Source organism: Bacillus rossius, chromosome 1 (assembly GCF_032445375.1).
Source record: "Bacillus rossius redtenbacheri isolate Brsri chromosome 1, Brsri_v3, whole genome shotgun sequence".
Classification (NCBI taxonomy): Eukaryota; Metazoa; Arthropoda; class Insecta; order Phasmatodea; family Bacillidae; genus Bacillus; species Bacillus rossius.
Genome location: NC_086330.1, coordinates 176,095,003 through 176,115,107, shown reverse-complemented (window position 1 = coordinate 176,115,107; position 20,105 = coordinate 176,095,003). Strand labels below are relative to the sequence as shown.

Genomic DNA, 20,105 nt, shown 5'->3' with positions numbered 1-20,105 from the left:
GACGGTGTTCGACCCCGTGGCTCGGGAGCTTTGTGAGACTCCCGGACCACAAGGCCTACTGCTGCAATGTAGACGAGGTGGTCTGCATGGCTGTTGCCTCAACAAGCAACCAGAATGTGCAGGAAAAATGGCACGGTACTGCTTGAAACCAGGAAGCATTTTTTTTTAACCTTTGCATACAAAGTGTTACCCCCTGCTAATTGCAGTCGGGTTTCGACATGAGTGAAACGGCCCCACGCACTGGTTGTTTTCATCATGACTGAGTATAAGAGCTGGAGAGTTAACCAAATTTTTTAGCTGCTGAGCTTTTGAAATTTCAACACCAAAATTAAGTTTATCAAGATTTTTTTTTTTTTTTAAGGCAAAAGGAAAAGAATCACAAAGATTGTGTGGATTGATTATTTTCTACATTTGTGTTTGAACAAATTATTATTTTTTTTTCAAAAGTACTGTGTTGAAAGTTTTTTATAGGTGTACAAGAAAATTAAGAAGTAATTGTGAAATTAGAAACATAACTTATGTCGGCCTACACTTGCAATGATAATTATGACCTAGAACCCCACTATCATAGATTTATTTCATAAGCAATAATACAAGATTTAAAGGTATGCACTTCCCAGTCACCAGTGGGAAGATGCACTTTGTGAAACTGTAGGCCTGCCTTGAGACATCCACTCTGGTACAAGGTCATGTGCCACTCACACTAACTCTTTAATTATACCTCTCCTTCTTGAGGGATCCACATCCACCGACTTCCACGCAGGCTTGAAACTGATGCACCATATATTTCAGGACCCTCTCAAACATTCCCGGCATGTTTCACACCTGTTCATGCACTGATGTTATTCTTTTATGAAATTCTTTGTCTCCACAGATAGGTGTCATGTAAACAAGGATTATAAAGTTCTTTGAATCATTCTTACAAAAGGATTATTGATTTTAAATAATTTCTTGAACATATGCTATTCCTGGTTTAACTGGTTGTTATACAAAAACATCAAGAATGTATGACAGAGATGGTTATATAAACACACAAGTCTGAATCATCTCAAATGTTAAATGCATTATAGCACAGAGAATTCTGTGAAAGGAATGATGAGAAATTTTCAACAATAACAGATAATACAGACAAACAACAACCTTATTGAACAACACAGCGAGGGACAGATGACCCCAACTATGAAACTAAACTAAACTAATGACAACAGCTGTCGTGTCCATCCTGGTCCCTAGGCCCGCTGTTGCCCATAGTCGTCTGGTCCTGGCATGAGTGTAACAAAGTGTTTTGAGTGGTGCTTAGAGAGGTGAGGGCACCCGAGCGCTGGTGTGACGAACGACGGTGTAATCTGACCCGGACCGCGTACTGTCTCCCACGCATCTCGTGCGTCCCCCACCCGTGCTTCTCGCTCGCCGTGCGCCGGTGCATGGGACGGAGTCAGTCGTACCTCGCCTCTCATCCGCGACGGACGCATCTGAGCGCTGCTCCGCACTTCGCCGCTAGCGACTCGTGAGTGGTTCGCCGTTTAGCAGCCAGTGCCTTAATGACATAGACCGAACTACGGACAGACATAGACTGAACTAAATGGCGTCTTGAGTGGCCGACAGCTCGAGGGGTCGCCTTTGTCCTGGCCCCCTGTTGTAAGCCACAAGGTGAGAACCTGTTAACTCCCTGAGTTTTAGGCTGGCCGGCGCTCTCGTCACGACAGGGAATCACTCGCAACAGGGGTCAGAGAGCCAGGTGTCGTCACAAATAATCTGGACAACACAACAGCATAGGTTTCTATGGCAAAAAAAACTGCGTTAGTCTCTCTTTTTTTGTCTCTGTGTGTATGCACTTGCATATATGTGTAAATGTGTACACATGTGCATATGCATTAGTGCATGATTGGGTATTGTGTGCATGCATTGTTTGTGGATGGGTGTGTGCCGTGCATGTTACTAACGAAAGAAATATCTATAGAATAAATACAATTATTGAATTATTATAAATGTAGTCTGGTAAATATTTTCTCAGAAACCTACATTTTCAAAAAAATCTATTTTTATGAATTTTTGTTTGCTGTTAAATTAATAATGTAATCATCTATTTTCTCTAAAGCTTGGTTTTGATTTGTGGAAACAGATATGCCAATGTAAACATAAAACTATTTTGAAATGTTCTTGGTGTGAAAGAACATCATTTTCTGAGCAAATATCTTCTGGTGTTATTCTTATTAAATGAGGGATATAAAACCACATCACTCTCTAATATTACAGTTCACTCTGCTGGCATTGTATGAGGGGGCAAAAACATATGCAATCATCTACGACATGAGACTTGAAGAAGTTATTGCTGTCTCACCTGTGATGAACAGTGTCAGCATCTCGAGTGGTCTATAGATTTCTAGTTCTTGTGATAATTGACTTGCTGCTACGTAGAAGTTAAAAAGTAAGATAACCTTCATCGCAATGTCAAATGGCATCACCATCTCGTTGTGGAAGTCCGTCAAGCGCTGGATCGCGTGCCCCAGGACGAAAGGCCCCAGAAGCGTACTGTTCAGGCCCCACAGGGATTCTCGTATTGTACTCACTTCTGCACTTCCCAGCTGGAACCAAGGAGGTTGTTAGAAGGGGGTTGGTCAGAGGCTGGTCTGAATCCTTCGGCCATCCCCATAGGAGGTGTACTGAGCGAGATGATTCAACAATGGCTGGCTTACCGCTCACTGCCTTCCACAGTATGGAAGTAAAGAGGCAGCACATTACCTAGTCCTTAACCCAGGAGGGAATTTTTTCACAAGTTAGAGATTGTTGATCCTGCCGGGAATTGAACCCAGATCCCTCAGCTCACCTGTCAGAAAGTTTTATAACTGAGCTGACATGTCCAATTGGAAACAAAGAAAAATATTATAGTTAGCTTTTTCCAATCTAACAGTACACACTGTAAATTTGAATCATTTTTTATGAAATAGTAGGACCCATGTCCAAGATGTAGATTTTTCACCCTACATATTGGTATAGAGCATTCATACCATTAAGTCTGCAATTTTTGTATACAAAATTATAGTACATAGGTAGTGCAATTTTTATATACAAAAGCCTGCATCACTATTTCCCTAATTACAATTTTGTGACATGGTGTCCTATACCTCCAGGTTACAGAAATTTCTTTTTTCATAACCAGCAATAGTTCAGAATAATTTTATATATATATCATACAAAATAGTTGTATGTTATATATAAAAACTCTGCAATGACAAGAACCAGCTATTATTCATCCGGGAAAAATTTAATCCTTAAAACTGGTAATATTGTATTTTCTACTAGTCTTTGTGTCTGCATGAGTACTATCAAGCTAAGGGCTAGAGTCAAAATTGTGATGGAGCTTGGTGAAAAAAAATCTTTTCTGGAGAATTTTTGTGACAAAATGCATATTACCGCGGATAAGTGGTAATTATACTTGTGGACATGCGCATTGGCATACAAATGCGCTGTGTTTCAACAGCAGTGTTTCATGATTGCTGGTAGGAATCTAAACTCAGATGATGCACATTCGATGACCCACATTCGGTTCCCAACATTCACGTGCATGTGCCCATTCATTTTGCAAGTGTTGGTATCATACATGTGTTTGTCTATCAACATTCAGTGCCAAATTAATATACAGGTGGACCTAGTTGTCATCTCAGGCCCAGTCACTGGAGAGAATTGGCCGTAATGTGCACAGGCCTTTTATAGACATATATATATTACAATACTATAAATTTGACTTTTTTTTAGTTTAGGCTAGTGTATTTAAACTTAAAATCACACACAGCTTTGTTAGTTAATCTTAAAAAAAGTTCCAACCTGAAGAATGTTTATAAAACTACTATGTTGTATAATTTGTTATACACAACACAAAAAACATCAAAGTTAGGTGACTAATATTTTCTTGCAAAATCACTGGTATAATACTTGCAACATTCACATGAACACAAGCATTAGATTACTTATACTTGGCCATAACACATCCATAACACTTTGCTAATTTTTCCCATGCATAATTTATGATAATAGCCATTTATTTTGTATGTGTAGCAAAGTTTATGAACTATTACATGTTCCCATTATTAAGTAGGTAATAGCAGGGGCGTAGCCAGGGGGGGTTTTAGGGGTTCGAACCCCCCCCTTAGCACCAAATCTTTAATTAATTTCTTATTCATCACTCAAACAAATTTCATATTAAAATTAATAAAATTTTTACCATTACAATATTTAAATTTAAGTACCGAAAACTGCTAAAATAGCACTATTTTACACCTTAAAATCCAAATTTTCCCGGGGGAGGACCCCCGGACCCCCCGCTTTAATACGGGGGGGGGGGGGCCATGCTTCTTAACACCCCCCATATGCAAATCCTGGCTACGCCACTGGGTAATAGTATATGTCATCACCATTGTATATTGTCCATCTGTGTATGTCTTATTTTAACAGTTTTCTTATTTTGTGTTATCTTTATTTCATGGAGTAATATTGAATATTTTTGTATGAACTCAATTTTTATCAACTATTAGTTTTTTTCATGTTTAGTGTTTGTAATTTGTAGTAAATTTAATTTGTTTCTTGTTTTGTTTTTCTATGTCAAATTCTAGGATTTTACGTGACTACCATATTTACCTACAGTGGCAATATGTTCTAAATGTTTCATCCAGTAATTACTCCCATTTGAAAAATGGGTTACAACAACAAACTGATTGCCAAATAAGGTTTGTCAGTTAAATGCAAACTTTTCTATAACTAATGAACACATTTAGTGACTCATTTACACTGACAACTTAAAAGGATCACAATTCTAATTTATTTCTATAGCAATTTTATGTTAATGTATAAATTACGTACTTACGAATATTGTTATCCATAAAGGTGTCACCACTACTGCTAGATACTTGCAAAGAATGACGCTTATCATTGCACTAGTCTCGTTCCCTAAGCCATCAAAAGTCAGTGTGACAACACTTCTGAATGATGCTGGCATACAGCTGGTGATTATGAGTCTGTAATAAAGTCAAAATTGTCATATGATTCTGTATGGATCTTTTCCATGGTCGAACATGAGTCAACCAAAAATTATTTTGATTAAATAATGTAGGTTATTAAAAACTTTACAAAATAAAGACATGGACCAAGAAATAGACTGATACCATAGTATTCCAATAACCATTGTAAAAATGCCTGAGACAGAAATTATATTAAGCATAGCTATATTGGGAGGTATAAATATTTACCATTAAAATATAAATGATTAAACACAACTAAACAAATAGGCATTAGTAAAATTGCTTGAACTATATCATTAAAAAATCTAAAGAAAATTACATACAAATATCAGTTCAAGTGACCATTTTGCTTACAAGGTTTGCTGGTAAGAGCAGGACCTAAAGTTGGCTTGGCCTGGGGCAACATTAGCAAACCCAGAGTACGGACCAGTAACTGGAACTCTTAAGTTTTAGTATCCTGTTATGACGTTTCAGTATATGGTAACTTATAGAATGTAAGTACATACAAGCAACTGATATTCACATTGAAGGTATTAAATCAGGCATTCTATGTTCAGCACAATGGAGCCGCTCACGTTCAGATTTTTTCAGGTAGATCCGGCTGTTGACCTTGGCAGCCATGTCCCATTACACGCTGCAAACATTTTTAGTTCACTCAGAGTTTATCATTACTGTCCATTTTCATTTCAATAGTGTTTCCTGTTTTATAGCAAGTAACGTTTCACATTTCACATTTGGTATTCCCGCTAAAATTATATTGATGATCGATAATCTGGCTGGCCGTGGTTCCTAATGAGCCAGATTAAATACCTTTTACCATACTATCTAAAAAATTGTTAACCAGTATAATTTAGAAATTTTAATTAATTTAGCAGTCCAGTTGCAATTTATTTTTAGTGTCAAAAATGGTCCGCTTGCCATGGTTTTGCCACCGTTGGGCTTGGGCAATACGTCATAGCCTGCTAAAGCTTGCACAAAGTACAGCCATAATTAACTTTTCAGAATTGGCTCTGTAGGTTGCAGTAGGTTTTACGATTGAGTGACAACGGGATGAGTATGGTTTGAGAAAAAAGCTTGTGGAAGGCGAAAATTTTCTGTTTTTGGAGGAATACACAATAGTCACATAGTAAACATTATTTTTTTTTTTTTTTTTAAGAAAATTATGACAGTCACTTACACTTTCTTTGCGGTAAAGTATACATATTATAGCAAGGACACTAGAGATGAAGCAATGGGACAGGCCAGTCAGCCCAGCATGCTGGCCAGCAGGGAGAACAGGGAAGACCCCCCTCCTGGAAACAGGTAGCGCCTGTCACTCCGCTATGTGGTAAACCAGTTAGAGCGGCACCTGTATTTCCCTCTCGAGTGTTTGCCCCGTCCACATGAAGTGGCATAACTAACACCGTTGTTCTCATAACTTCGGGTGTTAAGTCAACCTTGATGATGTGCGGATCCTTGGAGTGGTGAATTGAAGAAGATGAAAGACCCCTTTGCAAGAGACAAACGATGGGCTTCTTGTGCAAAGATAGTATCATTGGGGACAAAAGCATCCGGGCAGTGTTGTGTGTCCGACGGACGAGTGGATAGTGCGAGGCGATGTGTTAAGACTGAGGTGCGAGTTAAGCTCTAACAGTAGTGGAAGTTTCTTTCGAGCCGAGCTCCAGTGAAGAGAGTAGGAAAGTGTTCCTACAAAGTTGTGATTAATTTGTGGGCAGACATTTAGATTGTTGTGTTTTTAGAAATAGAGAAATTATTATTTACTAAAGCTAAAATCAATTAATTGAGTTACTTATCCTTTCCGGACCCATATTCCCACTCTTAACAATATGTTCAAAAAACATATGCATTGCTGTTGTTGGTACACTCAGTGAGATATTAATAATTATTAAATGAGTTATTTATTAGTTTAATTCTGAACAGAATTATTATTTGTATAAATCTAAGTTTTTCTTCGTGATTTCTCAAATTTTACTTTGTTTATTTCTTACATTTGAAGAACCAAGATTATTCGAAAGACTATTTATAATTTTTGTTGCACCTATCTGCAAAAACACATTACGTATTGCTTCCATAAAATTCCGTAAAGCTAGCATAGTGTCATACAGCTGTGATTTTTTGAATGTATCTTTTAGAGCCCGTCTATAATAGTCCGAACCTGTGCGTGGTCCGCATCCTTATCCGAATGTGAGTGACGTCACATTGTCTCACGGAAAACTGCCCTTTCCACAATTGCGATGTTCGATGTCCGAATGTATTGATTTCTAAAGTTGTCACCAGAGCGCAGTAAATGTGCCAAACCAATTTTTTTTGTTTATTGTTTTGATGCTTTGTAGTTTGAGATTGAACTTATGAAAGTTATGTTAGTTATAAGTGACATACAACACCTTCCATTTCCTTCAATAACAAAAACAAACACCACGTTTTCAAACGGGAACCGGAAATTCAAATATTGTGAGTGTTCTGTTCTTTTTCTGTGTCCGAAGTACACATGTTGGGACAAAAAGTTCAAATTTACGAATGTCTTCGTACCAGGTAGGTTCGGACCTTCGCCCACTTGACGCATGACGTCAGAGGGTCACGTGGACCAATCAGCGACGAGTGTCCGGACACCGTTTAGGACATTGCTATTGTTGACGGGCCATTTAATAACACATTGGACATAAGTGGCTATCCCTTTCATCCCAAGCAATGTGCTTTCATCTTAAAAAATGAAGGGTACTTACTCTAATTGAAGTTACTTATATATAATTTTTTTACTGTACAATTGAGGAAAGATCATTTTGTCATATGTAGCCCATGTGTCTTGATGATGTAGGGGAGAGTAGGGGAATGAGGCCCAGTGGGTAATTGGGCCCACGTCTTTGTAAGAGAAACTACTGGCAATTTTCCGCTCCATCTAGTGCTGCCACCTAGCGACTGTAGTGTTTATTCTATAGTGGAACGATGGCTGCCAAGCTGTACATACGCGTCTGTCTGTGATAGAGGTGAGTTGTTTCAGAAATTTTCGGTATCTGTTCCAACCTGTTACTGATCCAGTAAAATACTGGTTACAAGTAGCTGATACTTCTGTATCAGCTAGAGCAGTAGTGGTCCCAGGAAGCAAAAAGGTATCAGCATTCTCGTTAAAGGTTACACATCCTCAGTGCCATCATCACCAGCGTAAAAAGGTACCAGTTTTCTCAATCTATATTCTTCGTAGTCGTAAAAAGGTATCAGATTTCTCATTCTATATTCTTCGTAGTCGAAAAAAGATATCGGTGTTCTCTTTCCACGCCTTTCGTAATCGGAGTCTTCAATCTTCGCAAGGAGCACGCACTGTGCACTCAGCGTACTTTGATGAGAAGCCTAATATGTACATCAAGCTCTGTCCCTGCCCGAACACGCCCGAATATTCACCTTTGGCCAACCTCGGGATTTGTTTTATTTTTGCGCAGGAAAAATGAATTTAAATATTAAAAGTGGTCGGTTAGGTTAGCTACATTAAAACACTTTAAAACACTATGGACCGTTAGTTAGGTTAGTATAGCTACATTAAAATAAACAGAGAAATATAAATATATATAAATAAACCCGAGGTTGGCCGAAGGTGAATATTCGGGCGTATTCGGGGAGGGACAGAACTTGATGTACATCTTAGGCTTTCCCCTCCCCTACATTCTTTCCCTTTTTTTTCTCTTATTCGTCGTGCCGCTCCTTCCCCTTTCACAAGCTCCGCCCAAGTGACCGTCATCTGCGATCGGGTTCTGCGCACATTGGCTGTGGTGTTGTTCCAGGCGAATTTTAAACTGATACAAAAGTTCTTGATACTTGAATAGTGTACTCGTTTGTAGTACTTGATACAGGCGTGCATCAGTTACAAAGTAGCAAGTTAATACTCTGCAACCCACCTCTAGTCTGTGATGATTTTTGTGAATCGCGCATATTTCTTCTACTTAGTTGAAGTCCTTCTCTTTGAAGGTACCAAATCTCATTTTACTGAGTGAAATGTTTCAGTTTTTATTTGGTTACTATCTATTTTCTTTTAAGAACAGGCACGTGTGAAAGAAAAACTGTCTTTCTTAGCAGGTAAATATTGTTGTCTAGGTTAAACATGACATGGCGTCGAGGGGTTACGGGGCTCAGTTGTGGTTCCAATTACCCCTCAAGTGAGCCCCATTTTCCCACATGAAATTAAATACGAAACCTTTTCAACTTATTTAATTATAATAAAATTATAGTATGCTAAGTTTTACAAATATTTAAATAGAAACCTATATAATTCACATTTCATAGGTAGGTACATCATTTTATATATGAGACAAAACTGCTTACAGACGTTGTTTGTGGAAAAACACCTAACTATATAGGTACCAACAAAGTTCAGCTTGTAGATGTTTACTGTGACAAAAATTGTTAAGAAGTGTCTCGTGTGAAAACACTCAAAATAGCAAATTTACATTTTTCGCGAATTAGACTTCAGATGAATAAGTTTATTTGGTTAATTTTATTTGTATAAAATATGAAGATGTGCTGCTGGTACGGTACTGATAGCTTTTGTGTGTCTATCTAAAATGCCTACATTTATTCCTCTGTCTACAAAATTTTACAAACAATACAAGGGAATCTATTTCAATTATTTCAAATGCCACGTATTTTTAAAAGGAAAACAAATAAAGCTTCCTGGACTGCAGAAACACTATAGGCTGCCATGACTGCAGTTGCTGGAGGGAGAGGGGTGAGAGAATTTTCCAGGGCTTACGGGATTCCCTACACTACTCTGAGAAAACGCATCAAATCAGGTAACAACACAGAAGCTTCTCTAGGGCGGAAAGCAGTATTTTCAGGAGAACAAGAGAAAAAAATTGCAGATCACATTTTCCTTTTATCAAAGGTCTTTTACGGGCTAACGCCTTTAGAGGTACGCCACATAGCATTTGAATTTGCTGAAAAGAATGAAATTGCACATAATTTTAATGTAAACAGTCGTTTTACAGGTAAGGACAGGTATAATTTTTTGAAAAGAAACCGCAGACTCAGTCTTCGAAAACCAGAAGCAACCAGTATAAATAGAATTACTGCCTTTAACAAGGAGAATCTGGAAAATACTGTCACTAAAATCATGATTGAACCAAATAGGTTATTTAATTTCGATGAAACTGGTCTCTCCACCGTGCACCAACCAAGTAATGTGTTTGCAGAAAGAGGCCAAAAACAGGTTGGTGCAGCCACAAGCTGGGAAAGGGGCAAGAATGTCACAGTTGGGTGTTGTTTCAGTGCATCAGAAATATATATTCAACCAATATTCATTTTTCCTAGACAGAGAATGACTCCCCTTCTCCAAAAAGATGGCCCTCTAGGTGCTATTTATATTTGTTCAAAATCAGGCTGGATGATTGAAGAGGTGTTCGTAATATGGTTAGAACATTTCAAAAAACTCACAAGTTGTAGTGTAGAAAATCCCGTGGTATTGGTACTCGATAATCACTCTAGCCATATATCACTGGCTGCTTACCAGTTCTGCAGAAGCAATGGCATAGGTACATATGGTCTCTATACCTCCACATACCTCTCACAAAATCCAACTGTTAGATGTAACGTTTTATGGACCTTTGAAAACAGCATTCCATCGATAATGTGGTCTTTACATGAAGTCACATATTCATGAGAAGATAACACCATATGAATTGGCTATGTTGTTTAATAAGGCCTATAGTCGTGTTGCTACGATTGAGAAAGCAACTAAGGGTTTTGAGGTAACTGGCATCTTCCCATTTAACCCTAATGTTTTCTCATATGAGGATTTTGCTGCAGCCTGTCATCAAAATCAAGACTTTTTGAATCAACACACGGAACATCTAGGCCTAATGACGAAAATACCCGGCCTGATGGTAACAGAGAAAAAGAGCAAGTATAAAATGAAAATACTTCCTCTCAGAGATGAGAATCGTAGTTCCAATTCCTGGCCCATCATAAAAGAAATCCAAAATTGCTATAAAGAAACAACATTCCGAAGTGCTTATGGGAACACCGTTAAAACATGTCTATAAAGAAAAAGAACAGAAGAGAAGACAAAAAATGCCTATTGTTAAACATCCTGCTGCAAAGCTAATGAAAAATAAAAATAGAAAGAATGGTGTGTGGAAAAAAAAGAGTCTGATATTTGAAGAGTCATCAACTGAAGAGGAAGACTACAATGAAGAAGAACTTTGTGATGATGAAGACGAAGGAACACTGAATGTGAGCAACGAAGATAATACCTTTACCTGTGCTGTTTGTGGGGATTTTGAACAGAACCAAGAACTGTGGTATAATTGTACGATGTGTGTGGTGCTTGGGCACACTCTGAATGCAGTGGTTTTGACTCTCCAGCAAATTACATGTGTGATTTTTGCAAGAAATGATTCGCAACCTTGTATTGGTGTGCAGTGTTTCAATTCTCATGAAAAATCTAAAAAAGGAAGAAAATTAAGTATGTAAACAATAATAGTGAATTATTTTATGCAACTTATTATTTTGTAAAACTTAAATGTAATGCATGTTTCACTCTCTACATTTGTTCATACTGTGAGCCCCATTGCCCCTCATGGTTGGGTAATGGGGCTCAGTGCAGTATGTTGCATTTTACATTAGTTTGACAAACTGAAATACTTAACATGAATATTTAATATGTCTACTGAACAGTTGACATATGACTTATTACTCACATGAAAAAACAATGGAAGAAAGATCTGTGATTTTCAAATTTAAGAGTAATTTATCTTAGGTGGGCCCTATTCACCCACTCTCACCTACAAGTAAAAATAAATACATTATTTTTTTATAGAACTGTCACTTACCCTTCAATGAAGTCGTCACTGTCTATAACATTAGTTACCGTCAGCAGATAAGTAGTTATCTCTGTAAAAATTGGGATGAATACCAGACTGATTATCACTACAAATAAATGGATCCTGGGTTTCCTCGCATAATGTAGGAATTTATTAGTTGATATGAAAAAGCCACTGGTGAAAGCAACTGTCACAGCTGACCATCTATCGATGATGTTTATCAAATCTGAAACTGTAAATAAAAACAAGACAGTACTGTTGATTTTAATACAAGAAAATATTGATGTAACCAAATAAGTTACATTTCCAGTTATTTCATACCAGGTATATCACTGTACAAACTTCATGAATGCTGTATTACTAGCAAAATATTATTACAAATTTCATACGGTTTTAAGTTAATGAATGGCCTTTAAAACCATTTAGGACTAAATTTTAAAAGTATAGTCGCAAATTCTCTGATCGCAAATAATGTTTTACTGTTAATAAAGCCCGCCGCACACAGTACAATATTCCTTACAATATTGTAAGCTAGGAGTCGTACTGGCTCTACTACTAGTTTCTTCACTGGAATTCAAACTGGATACTAGAGCTGTACGAGCTGGCCTACTGGTTTTGCGTAATATACAGCGTCCTATTTTCGTTGCTTGGTGTGTTCCAATATTTAAGGAGTGGCCAATCAGAACTCACGAAAACAGCACGAGGGGTTGATTACACTTTTAAGCGCGAATGTCGTGATAAACATGGATGGAAAGAAGTGGACTAGTGACCAACTTCTCGTTTTAATAAATGCATACAAAGAAAAGCCTTGTTTGTATGCAGTAAAAAATGTGAATTATCATAATAAAAATTTGTTGTGGAGAATATTCTCTTAACAAAACTAGTAAGGCAGCTAGAATCGTGTGCAGCAGAAACTTGTAGCGCGCCTAGTGTTTCAGCTAGTAGCCTACACAGTACAGAAACCAGTAAGCATTCTAGTAAGAAAACTAGTAGAAAATATTGTACCGTGTGCGGTGGGCTTAAATGAAGGCTTGACATCTCTCAACATTCGGGTCGATACATAGGACAAAAGATGGCATGACAATGTACACTGGCGGAGTGAATGGGTGGGTAAAACGAGTGTGTCTTGAGAAATCCCATAGATGACGACAGGTACCTATATATGTTTAATATTTCCTGTATGGTTCGCAATAAATTGTAAATAATTCCTGGATTTCAATTTTTAAATACTTTTAAATACTGTTACAACCAACCCCAGGGTCTGTTACAACCAGCCCCAGAGCGGGGCTGGTTGTAACACTTTTCTCTTAAGCGGTTTTCCCCTTGTGCAGCAAAAAATAGCAGAATGATTGTTTCCAAAATACCTGAGATGGAAGAAGAAGGGCTCTTTCATAATTTGCCCAGTAAATATTTTTCTTAGGTATTATACATGAACACAAAAAAAATTAAATACAAAAACTGTTACAACCTGCCCTGGTCTCCCCTACGGCTCATTCCACACTGGCACGGAAACGTAAAAACGAAAACTGTCCCGGCCCATAAAGATGTTTAATTTCACTGTATGTCTGCCGCTTCCACCAGTGCACGGAAAACGTAACAAATGGCATCCAATATGAATGAATTTCAGTTTACGAAAATTTAATGTAATTGAAAAAAAATTAAGATCTAAGTTTAAATCACGGTCACGATTTTTGTAAGTAGGCTGTATAATACAAATAATCCATAAATATATGACGAAATTTTAGATAGTCTTATATTTGAAACAAATTTTTATGGTATTTAAAAGGTGAACAAACATGGCTACCACCGCGGCCAAATTAAAAAGCGCCCTCTATTGGTAGTACAGAGTGACGTAAACGGGAGAGCTGAGCATTGCCGAGGTAATCCGTACGCATGCTAGCTATTGTAGGTACTCCGTTCCGTGATATCCGTCCCCGCTTCCGTGTCACGGAACGTGCTTAAGGCGGGGTTTATAAACTACGCAAGAAGCAATAACGTAACGCAAGTATTGTTCAACTTACGAACTTTCTTGCGTTTTGGTTTGCGTTTTCGACGCAGTACTTATAAGCGTTCCGAAAACATTTGAAGACGTAAACATGATGTGCATAGAAGCCCCCACGATGTTATTTTTACTGTATACATCACACTTGTAAAATTCCACACAGTGAACGAAAATAAATTGATTGTGTCGAATTATTGACAATTTTTTATTTTTATTTTTTCGTGATAAATTGGAATTATAAAAACAAGTCCGGTGTAGAAAAATGTTTTATTTGGTTTTACAATTTGAAGCCATAGGGTTGGTGACGTCTTGCGACTTGCGTGCTTTATGAACTACTGTAATTTCCTTGCGTTGGTTGCGCTGTTGCATTCCTTGCGCAGCTTCTAAACGCAGCCCAGGTCTTGGCCCTCTTGGGCAGACCGTCGCCATCGCAGGTCTCGCTTCTTTTCAGGGCTTTCCGCGCTTGGCCCTGTCTGAACTGCACTACGCATTGCCCCCTTGAGAAATAATATCCGCTCAACCCGAGTCAGATGCCTGAATATTCTGCGTTCATGCATGTTCGGATTTTTGATATGCAATATCTTAGCTTTCGGTTTACGGCTTTTGGTAGGAGTAATTTCGTGAATCGAACGGATGTTGCATCTAATAGGAATGTGTAACCATGGTGCTGCCATCTGTGGCGGATAGCGCGAACCAATGCTCACAAAGCCAAAGGTCAACTTTATAGTAATAATTATTGAGTGTATTTTTAATAATTTTTAGCAGTATTTAAAAAAAATCCTTGTCGAAAATCAGGTGCAAATCCGGCGTTTAGTCATTTTTCAATTACTTTTCGCTTTTATCGGAGCCGTTTCATTATATAGTTTATCATTTTGGCCTGCTAATCAAACGATTCAATAGTTCAACGTAGCTGCTACGGCAGCGAATTCTAGCGGCGGGTGCGGAAACTAGGTTTGATTCGCGTCAAGTAATGTAGTTTAAAACACAATTTGCGTATACTTATCACGTTCGGCATTATTTTAAAGGATATTACGTAAAATTTTGTTTCTGAGTTTCCTATTATAAGGGTATTTGCAACATGAGAACACATGAGTTCGCACGTTACCGAGGTTAGATATTACACATCTCTGGCGAGTACTGAAAGGCTCGCTCACATTTGTCAAAATATTAATTTTTAATTTTTTTTTTCTGCTATAAAGGTAAAATGTAGTTTAAGTAGCGTGTGCTAACTATACGTTGCAAATATTCTCTTGCACGTCTAGGTGATCGTAACTAAAATGAAATGTTAGTTAGGTTATGTCAGCGACTTTTAAAATACCTTGAAATCGTAAAATTAATAATAAAAGTAAAAAATTACCCTCGCAAAATGGTGGTTTTTATTCCGACCATGAATATGCTCGATAGAGCGACAGAGTTCTGGTAAGTTCGAAAGTGTTCGTGTATCCGACTCCATTTAAATTCAAAGGCGGAACGGACTCCGAGTGGCCAGTGACCGAGGAGGTGGCCCGTGCAGGGCAGCTCGGCAGCTCGCAAGTGATGAGATTTAGTACTGAATATTAAATCTAAAAGCCTTAAGAAAATAAAAATACACAAATAAGATAAAAATCTACAAGAAATAAAATAAAGATTATTATTATCTTCAGACTAGTTTAAGGTATGTAGGACCTTGAAAAAATAATAATCGAAACGGACTCAGAACCGAGGAGGTAGCTACAGGACGTACACAAAGTGTATTAATCAATTGCACAGTGTGTAAGTGGTTTTTTCCTTTATTCCTTAAGGTACTGCTGAAAGCCGGGTGGACGATGATTGTAGCCACCCACCACTAGGGGCGCTTGCGTCCATGGTTACAAAGACAAGATGTGAATTTATATATGAAAGCGGACCTAGTGCCCGAGTGCCCCCAGCCCCCGCATGGTAGAATATTTTCTGCTCTGACCATTCTTCTTTCATTCAGACCATCCTCTGTCCTGTACATTTATACAGCATGTCCATAGCAGCTCGCATGTCTGTGCCCAGGGTTTTCCCTGTGTTTATGCAGTTTTTGCCTGCGGACCCAACTTTACGTAATAGATTTAAGATAGAGGAGTTAGTCATGTATTCGCTGCCGTAGCTGGCCAATCCTCGCACAGAGCACACGATGCGTGCGACCCTCTCTCTGCATGGCTAATCCTCAGCATGACTAGGCGTATGGCTTTGGTCTGAGACGCACCTAGGACCCTTCCTAACCCAGACCACGTCTGCAAATACACTTAAATTTTAGTAAGTTTAGTGAAAAAAGTGTTTGACGTGTTGCCCGAAGACCTAGATGGCGGCCGCACCTCTTCGGACGCCCGTTTGCAGGCTCCAGCACCCGTCGCTGCTTGCGACTTAAACAATATCGGTAAAATATGTCTAATGTCTCAAACGTTTGTGTACACTTAGTATTACAGAAGAAATTCGGTTATGCTAAATATTTTTAATGAATTTTTCATTTTATGCATTTCCCATTTCTATGTACAATTCATAAAATATTTTCATTCTGCATCAAAACACTAATAAAAGACGTGCTTTCATATTTAATTTACCGAAACACATAGCAAATGCTTAACCTATTCCTTTACGTATTTATTTAGCAGTCACGTTGACTAGAAAACAATTCAATTACGGTACCGCGAAATAAAATCTGCCGAGCAGCCTAGCGTCTTCGGGAATATTTGGATGACCATGAAAATGAAATCGTGCTGTATTTAAAATGTGTTTATCTAATGAAGGCTTTTACTATCTTCATTGCATGTTTACAAATTCAGCCATCGCTCGCACTATAAACAAAAACTATTTTTTTCGACAATTTAGAACTTGGTGTAGCGTAGCGAATAGCCAAGGATATTTATTTAAGCTTACTAATTCGAAATTGTTTCACCGAGTGTGCTACACTTATTGAATTTTTAGATATTCCAATAAAGTAATATTTTCATCTTAATGTAACAAATCAATAATATTATTAACGAACTAAAAAAAGGAGTAAATTATTGTTGATGCAGTGTCGAACCATAAAATACATCTATAACTAAATATTAAATAACATTTATGTAAACATTTTTAAAAGGCCCAGATAGCGGGAACTATGTGGCTAGAATAATTTTTCTCAGCGGCCACTCTTAGACATAGTCATTCGTAGCACGAAGATTAATGTTAGGCATATTCCACTCACCTTCGCTGATCTGCACCGGCAGAACAGCAGCCAACGCAGCTGAAAAAATCAGACTTAATGGTAGCCATAACCTTTGAGTAGAATATACGGCATTAAGATAGCGCTCCATTTTTTAGAGTTCCTTTCATATGTAACACATAACAGGTGATTTTGGCAGTTATTATTTCAAACCATCAATAAATTAAACACAAACAGAATTAAAAACTCAGTCACAAGTTTTCACAATGCAATGAAAAAACTTGTTTATATATTCTGGCCAAAGACATTACTTAAGAAAGAAAGTAAGGCGCGCTAATTAAAAAAAATGTTACTTTATTCTAATGTAGATAGCGTTTTGATGACATGTTAAAAAAGTTTAACCAAAAACTTGCTATATTTATTGTATTTGGTTTAGCTACTTATCGGTTTAATTTGGCTTTATGCCAAGTCTATTGTAAGTCTATTGAAAATTATAGTTTCATACATGTATGCAAACGTGCGTGTGTAAATGCAAACACATAAAATTAAACAATATGAATTTTCCGCTTCAATTAAGCATCTTCACGGCTAATCTTGGAAAGCCAATGTTTTAAAGTCATAACATATAAACCTTTTCATTGTGACATCAAGTGCTTCCATTTAATAATATGATGGTAGCAAATATAATTGTACTGGCTGCAGATCTTCGTCTGCATGTAACAGTTCACCGTTATATTGCGCAAGTGTTGCGTAATAATCTGTTAGCCCTAACCACGGTGTACGACTTTATCATTAAAGGCGAGTACGTACCGTACTGGCTTTCTATTAAAATTCTCCTTACACACTGAACCTATCTTGGACACAGTTCATGAGTAGCCTACATGATTGAAATCTGCCTTCGACACTGAGCGGAATGTATGATGTCATTGTAACACATTTCGTTACAAACGCAATCTTGGCATCTAGAACACTGCAATTTTTGTTACGACCGCTATTATAAAAATCCTAGATAATCGGGAAAAAAATTTAAATTAATAATTTTTTTTAACAAATGTCATTCCGCTATCTTGGGTCATGACGTCACATCTGCCAACTTGAACATTCATAATTATTTAGCTAGAATTTGTGAAAAAAATTAACTTTATAAAAATTTATTTAATTAAATTTTAATAAAACTATAATTAAAAAACTCACTTATGACACGGAGCTTGAATTACTCGGTTCAAACATAGTGAGAACAAAAAAAAAATGGTGACTGATCCTTCCTCCATGGAAGCCACCGACAGACTGACCTCCCACCACTAATGCCAAGGTATAAATTGATAGATAGTACGACGTCACGCCCGTCATCATGTTTTCGTCTGCTCGAAGCCGCCATCTTGTTTTTTTCTGCTAGAGGGCGATACTCCCATGTTGTAATTGTTACCCTCTAGAAAATATGTAATTTTTAAGCTAGGAAAACGCAAAATATTAAAAAAAAAAATATAAAAAAAAATTGTGGAAATAATAATTGATTCGATCGATTCCCAGTCTTGATTAGATACTTGACTGATTCAAAAATTTGTTTTTGGTCAAAAAAGACTTATTTAATCAATCACGTTCAAAATCCTAAAAGCAAGTTAAATTTTTCATTTACCAGCCTACAGTAAGCCGATATGCTCGGCATCTTAGAAATATATATTTATTGACCTAAAATTGGAATGTTCCAAAATTCATCAAAAAATTTCATGTATTAAATAATGATTGATTCAAAAAATATCCATCCTTGGTTTCTTTCTCGACAAGTGATTATTAACTAAAACTTAATATCAAATGAAATCCTATTCTCTATTACACTTCGTGGAGTATATTAATAATTCTCTTTACGAAAAAATTAATCTATGCAAGATACCTGTCCGATGAATTAAAAATGTCGCGTTGCCAAACACGGAAGACTATTTTTTTTTTTCGATGCGTGAAATACATTTACAACAAGCAATTAAACTAACGGAATATGTTTTGCGCTTACTAAAGGACCAAGAATTCTTGAAAAATGTTTTCTCAAGTCCAACATGTATTGAAAAAGTAAATATTCAGAGCTACTGCAGTTTTGACTACGTACAATTAACGAAACGATACACATTCTACACAGGAAAATAACACATGTTGTAGTTTCACATAAAGTCCTTTAATAACTACTAAGGTAGTTGTCAACAATACACGACTACATAGACGGATAATTAGAAACACTGCTTAGTTACAGATAAAACATTATACACTACTGCCTCGTGTCTGTCGTCCATTATTGCGCTAGTTCACTGTCGCCAACCTAGGAAACCCAACTTATCCACGACATCTCCCTTTTTCTGCTTCTTGGGCCTAGGTTTCGAATGTAATGGTCAGGAGTTTAACCTGACCTGACTTGACTAATTCACAAATTAAGTTTCTCAGGTGGAAGTACTCTTCTCCCACTGCGTGTTTTGGTTGTCACTAGTGTGATTGGGTGTTTTCCTGTCACTGTTGGAAAGTCCTCATTGTCGAATCCCCGAAACTCTGGAGATCCGTCGCTTTGATGGGTGGTCGCCGACGCTGGTGTGGAAAGTATTGACTGTAGGTCCTCTTGGTGCTTAGCTGTTGGTGAGACAGGCTCTAGCTGGTGACAGATAAAACATTATACACTACTGCCTCGTGTCTGTCGTCCATTATTGCGCTAGTTCACTGTCGCCAACCTAGGAAACCCAACTTATCCACGACACATATTAAACACAATAGTCACACAGTACACACATACTGTATTACACACCCTGGAAACATGATGAACTCACAATACACAGAGTACATACACAATAAACACACAATAAGCACACAGTACACACAGGACATGCAATGGACACACAGTACTAACATAGGACACGCAATGAACACATAGTACTAACATAGGACACGCAATGAACACATAATACACACAAACTGGTCGCACAATGTATACATAGTATACACACTGGACGAGCAATGAACACACAGTACACACAATGGAAACACAGGACACGTAACGAACTTGCAATACACACACTAGACACACATTCGGAAAAAAGGTTACACACTGGACATTGTTACTGCCCTTGTGTGGTTAAAGAAAACTTTATATTAAC

The 20,105-nt window shown here is 37.6% G+C and overlaps 1 protein-coding gene across 1 annotated transcript in view; it reads right to left on the bottom strand.

Annotated features, from left to right (window-relative positions):
• The window catches only part of LOC134539875 (sodium/bile acid cotransporter 7-like), a 48,137-nt gene extending 30,850 nt beyond the window's left edge, over positions 1–17,287 (bottom strand). Inside the window, exons 1-4 of the mRNA XM_063382253.1 lie at positions 17,017–17,287; positions 11,831–12,053; positions 4,862–5,012; positions 2,342–2,585 (exon numbers count right to left, since the gene is read on the bottom strand). Of these exons, the coding sequence (XP_063238323.1) occupies positions 2,342–2,585; positions 4,862–5,012; positions 11,831–12,053; positions 17,017–17,125 (727 nt within the window). The 5' untranslated portion in view covers positions 17,126–17,287. The remainder of the gene's footprint in view (positions 1–2,341; positions 2,586–4,861; positions 5,013–11,830; positions 12,054–17,016) is intronic.
• Between the last annotated feature and the right edge of the window lie 2,818 nt (positions 17,288–20,105).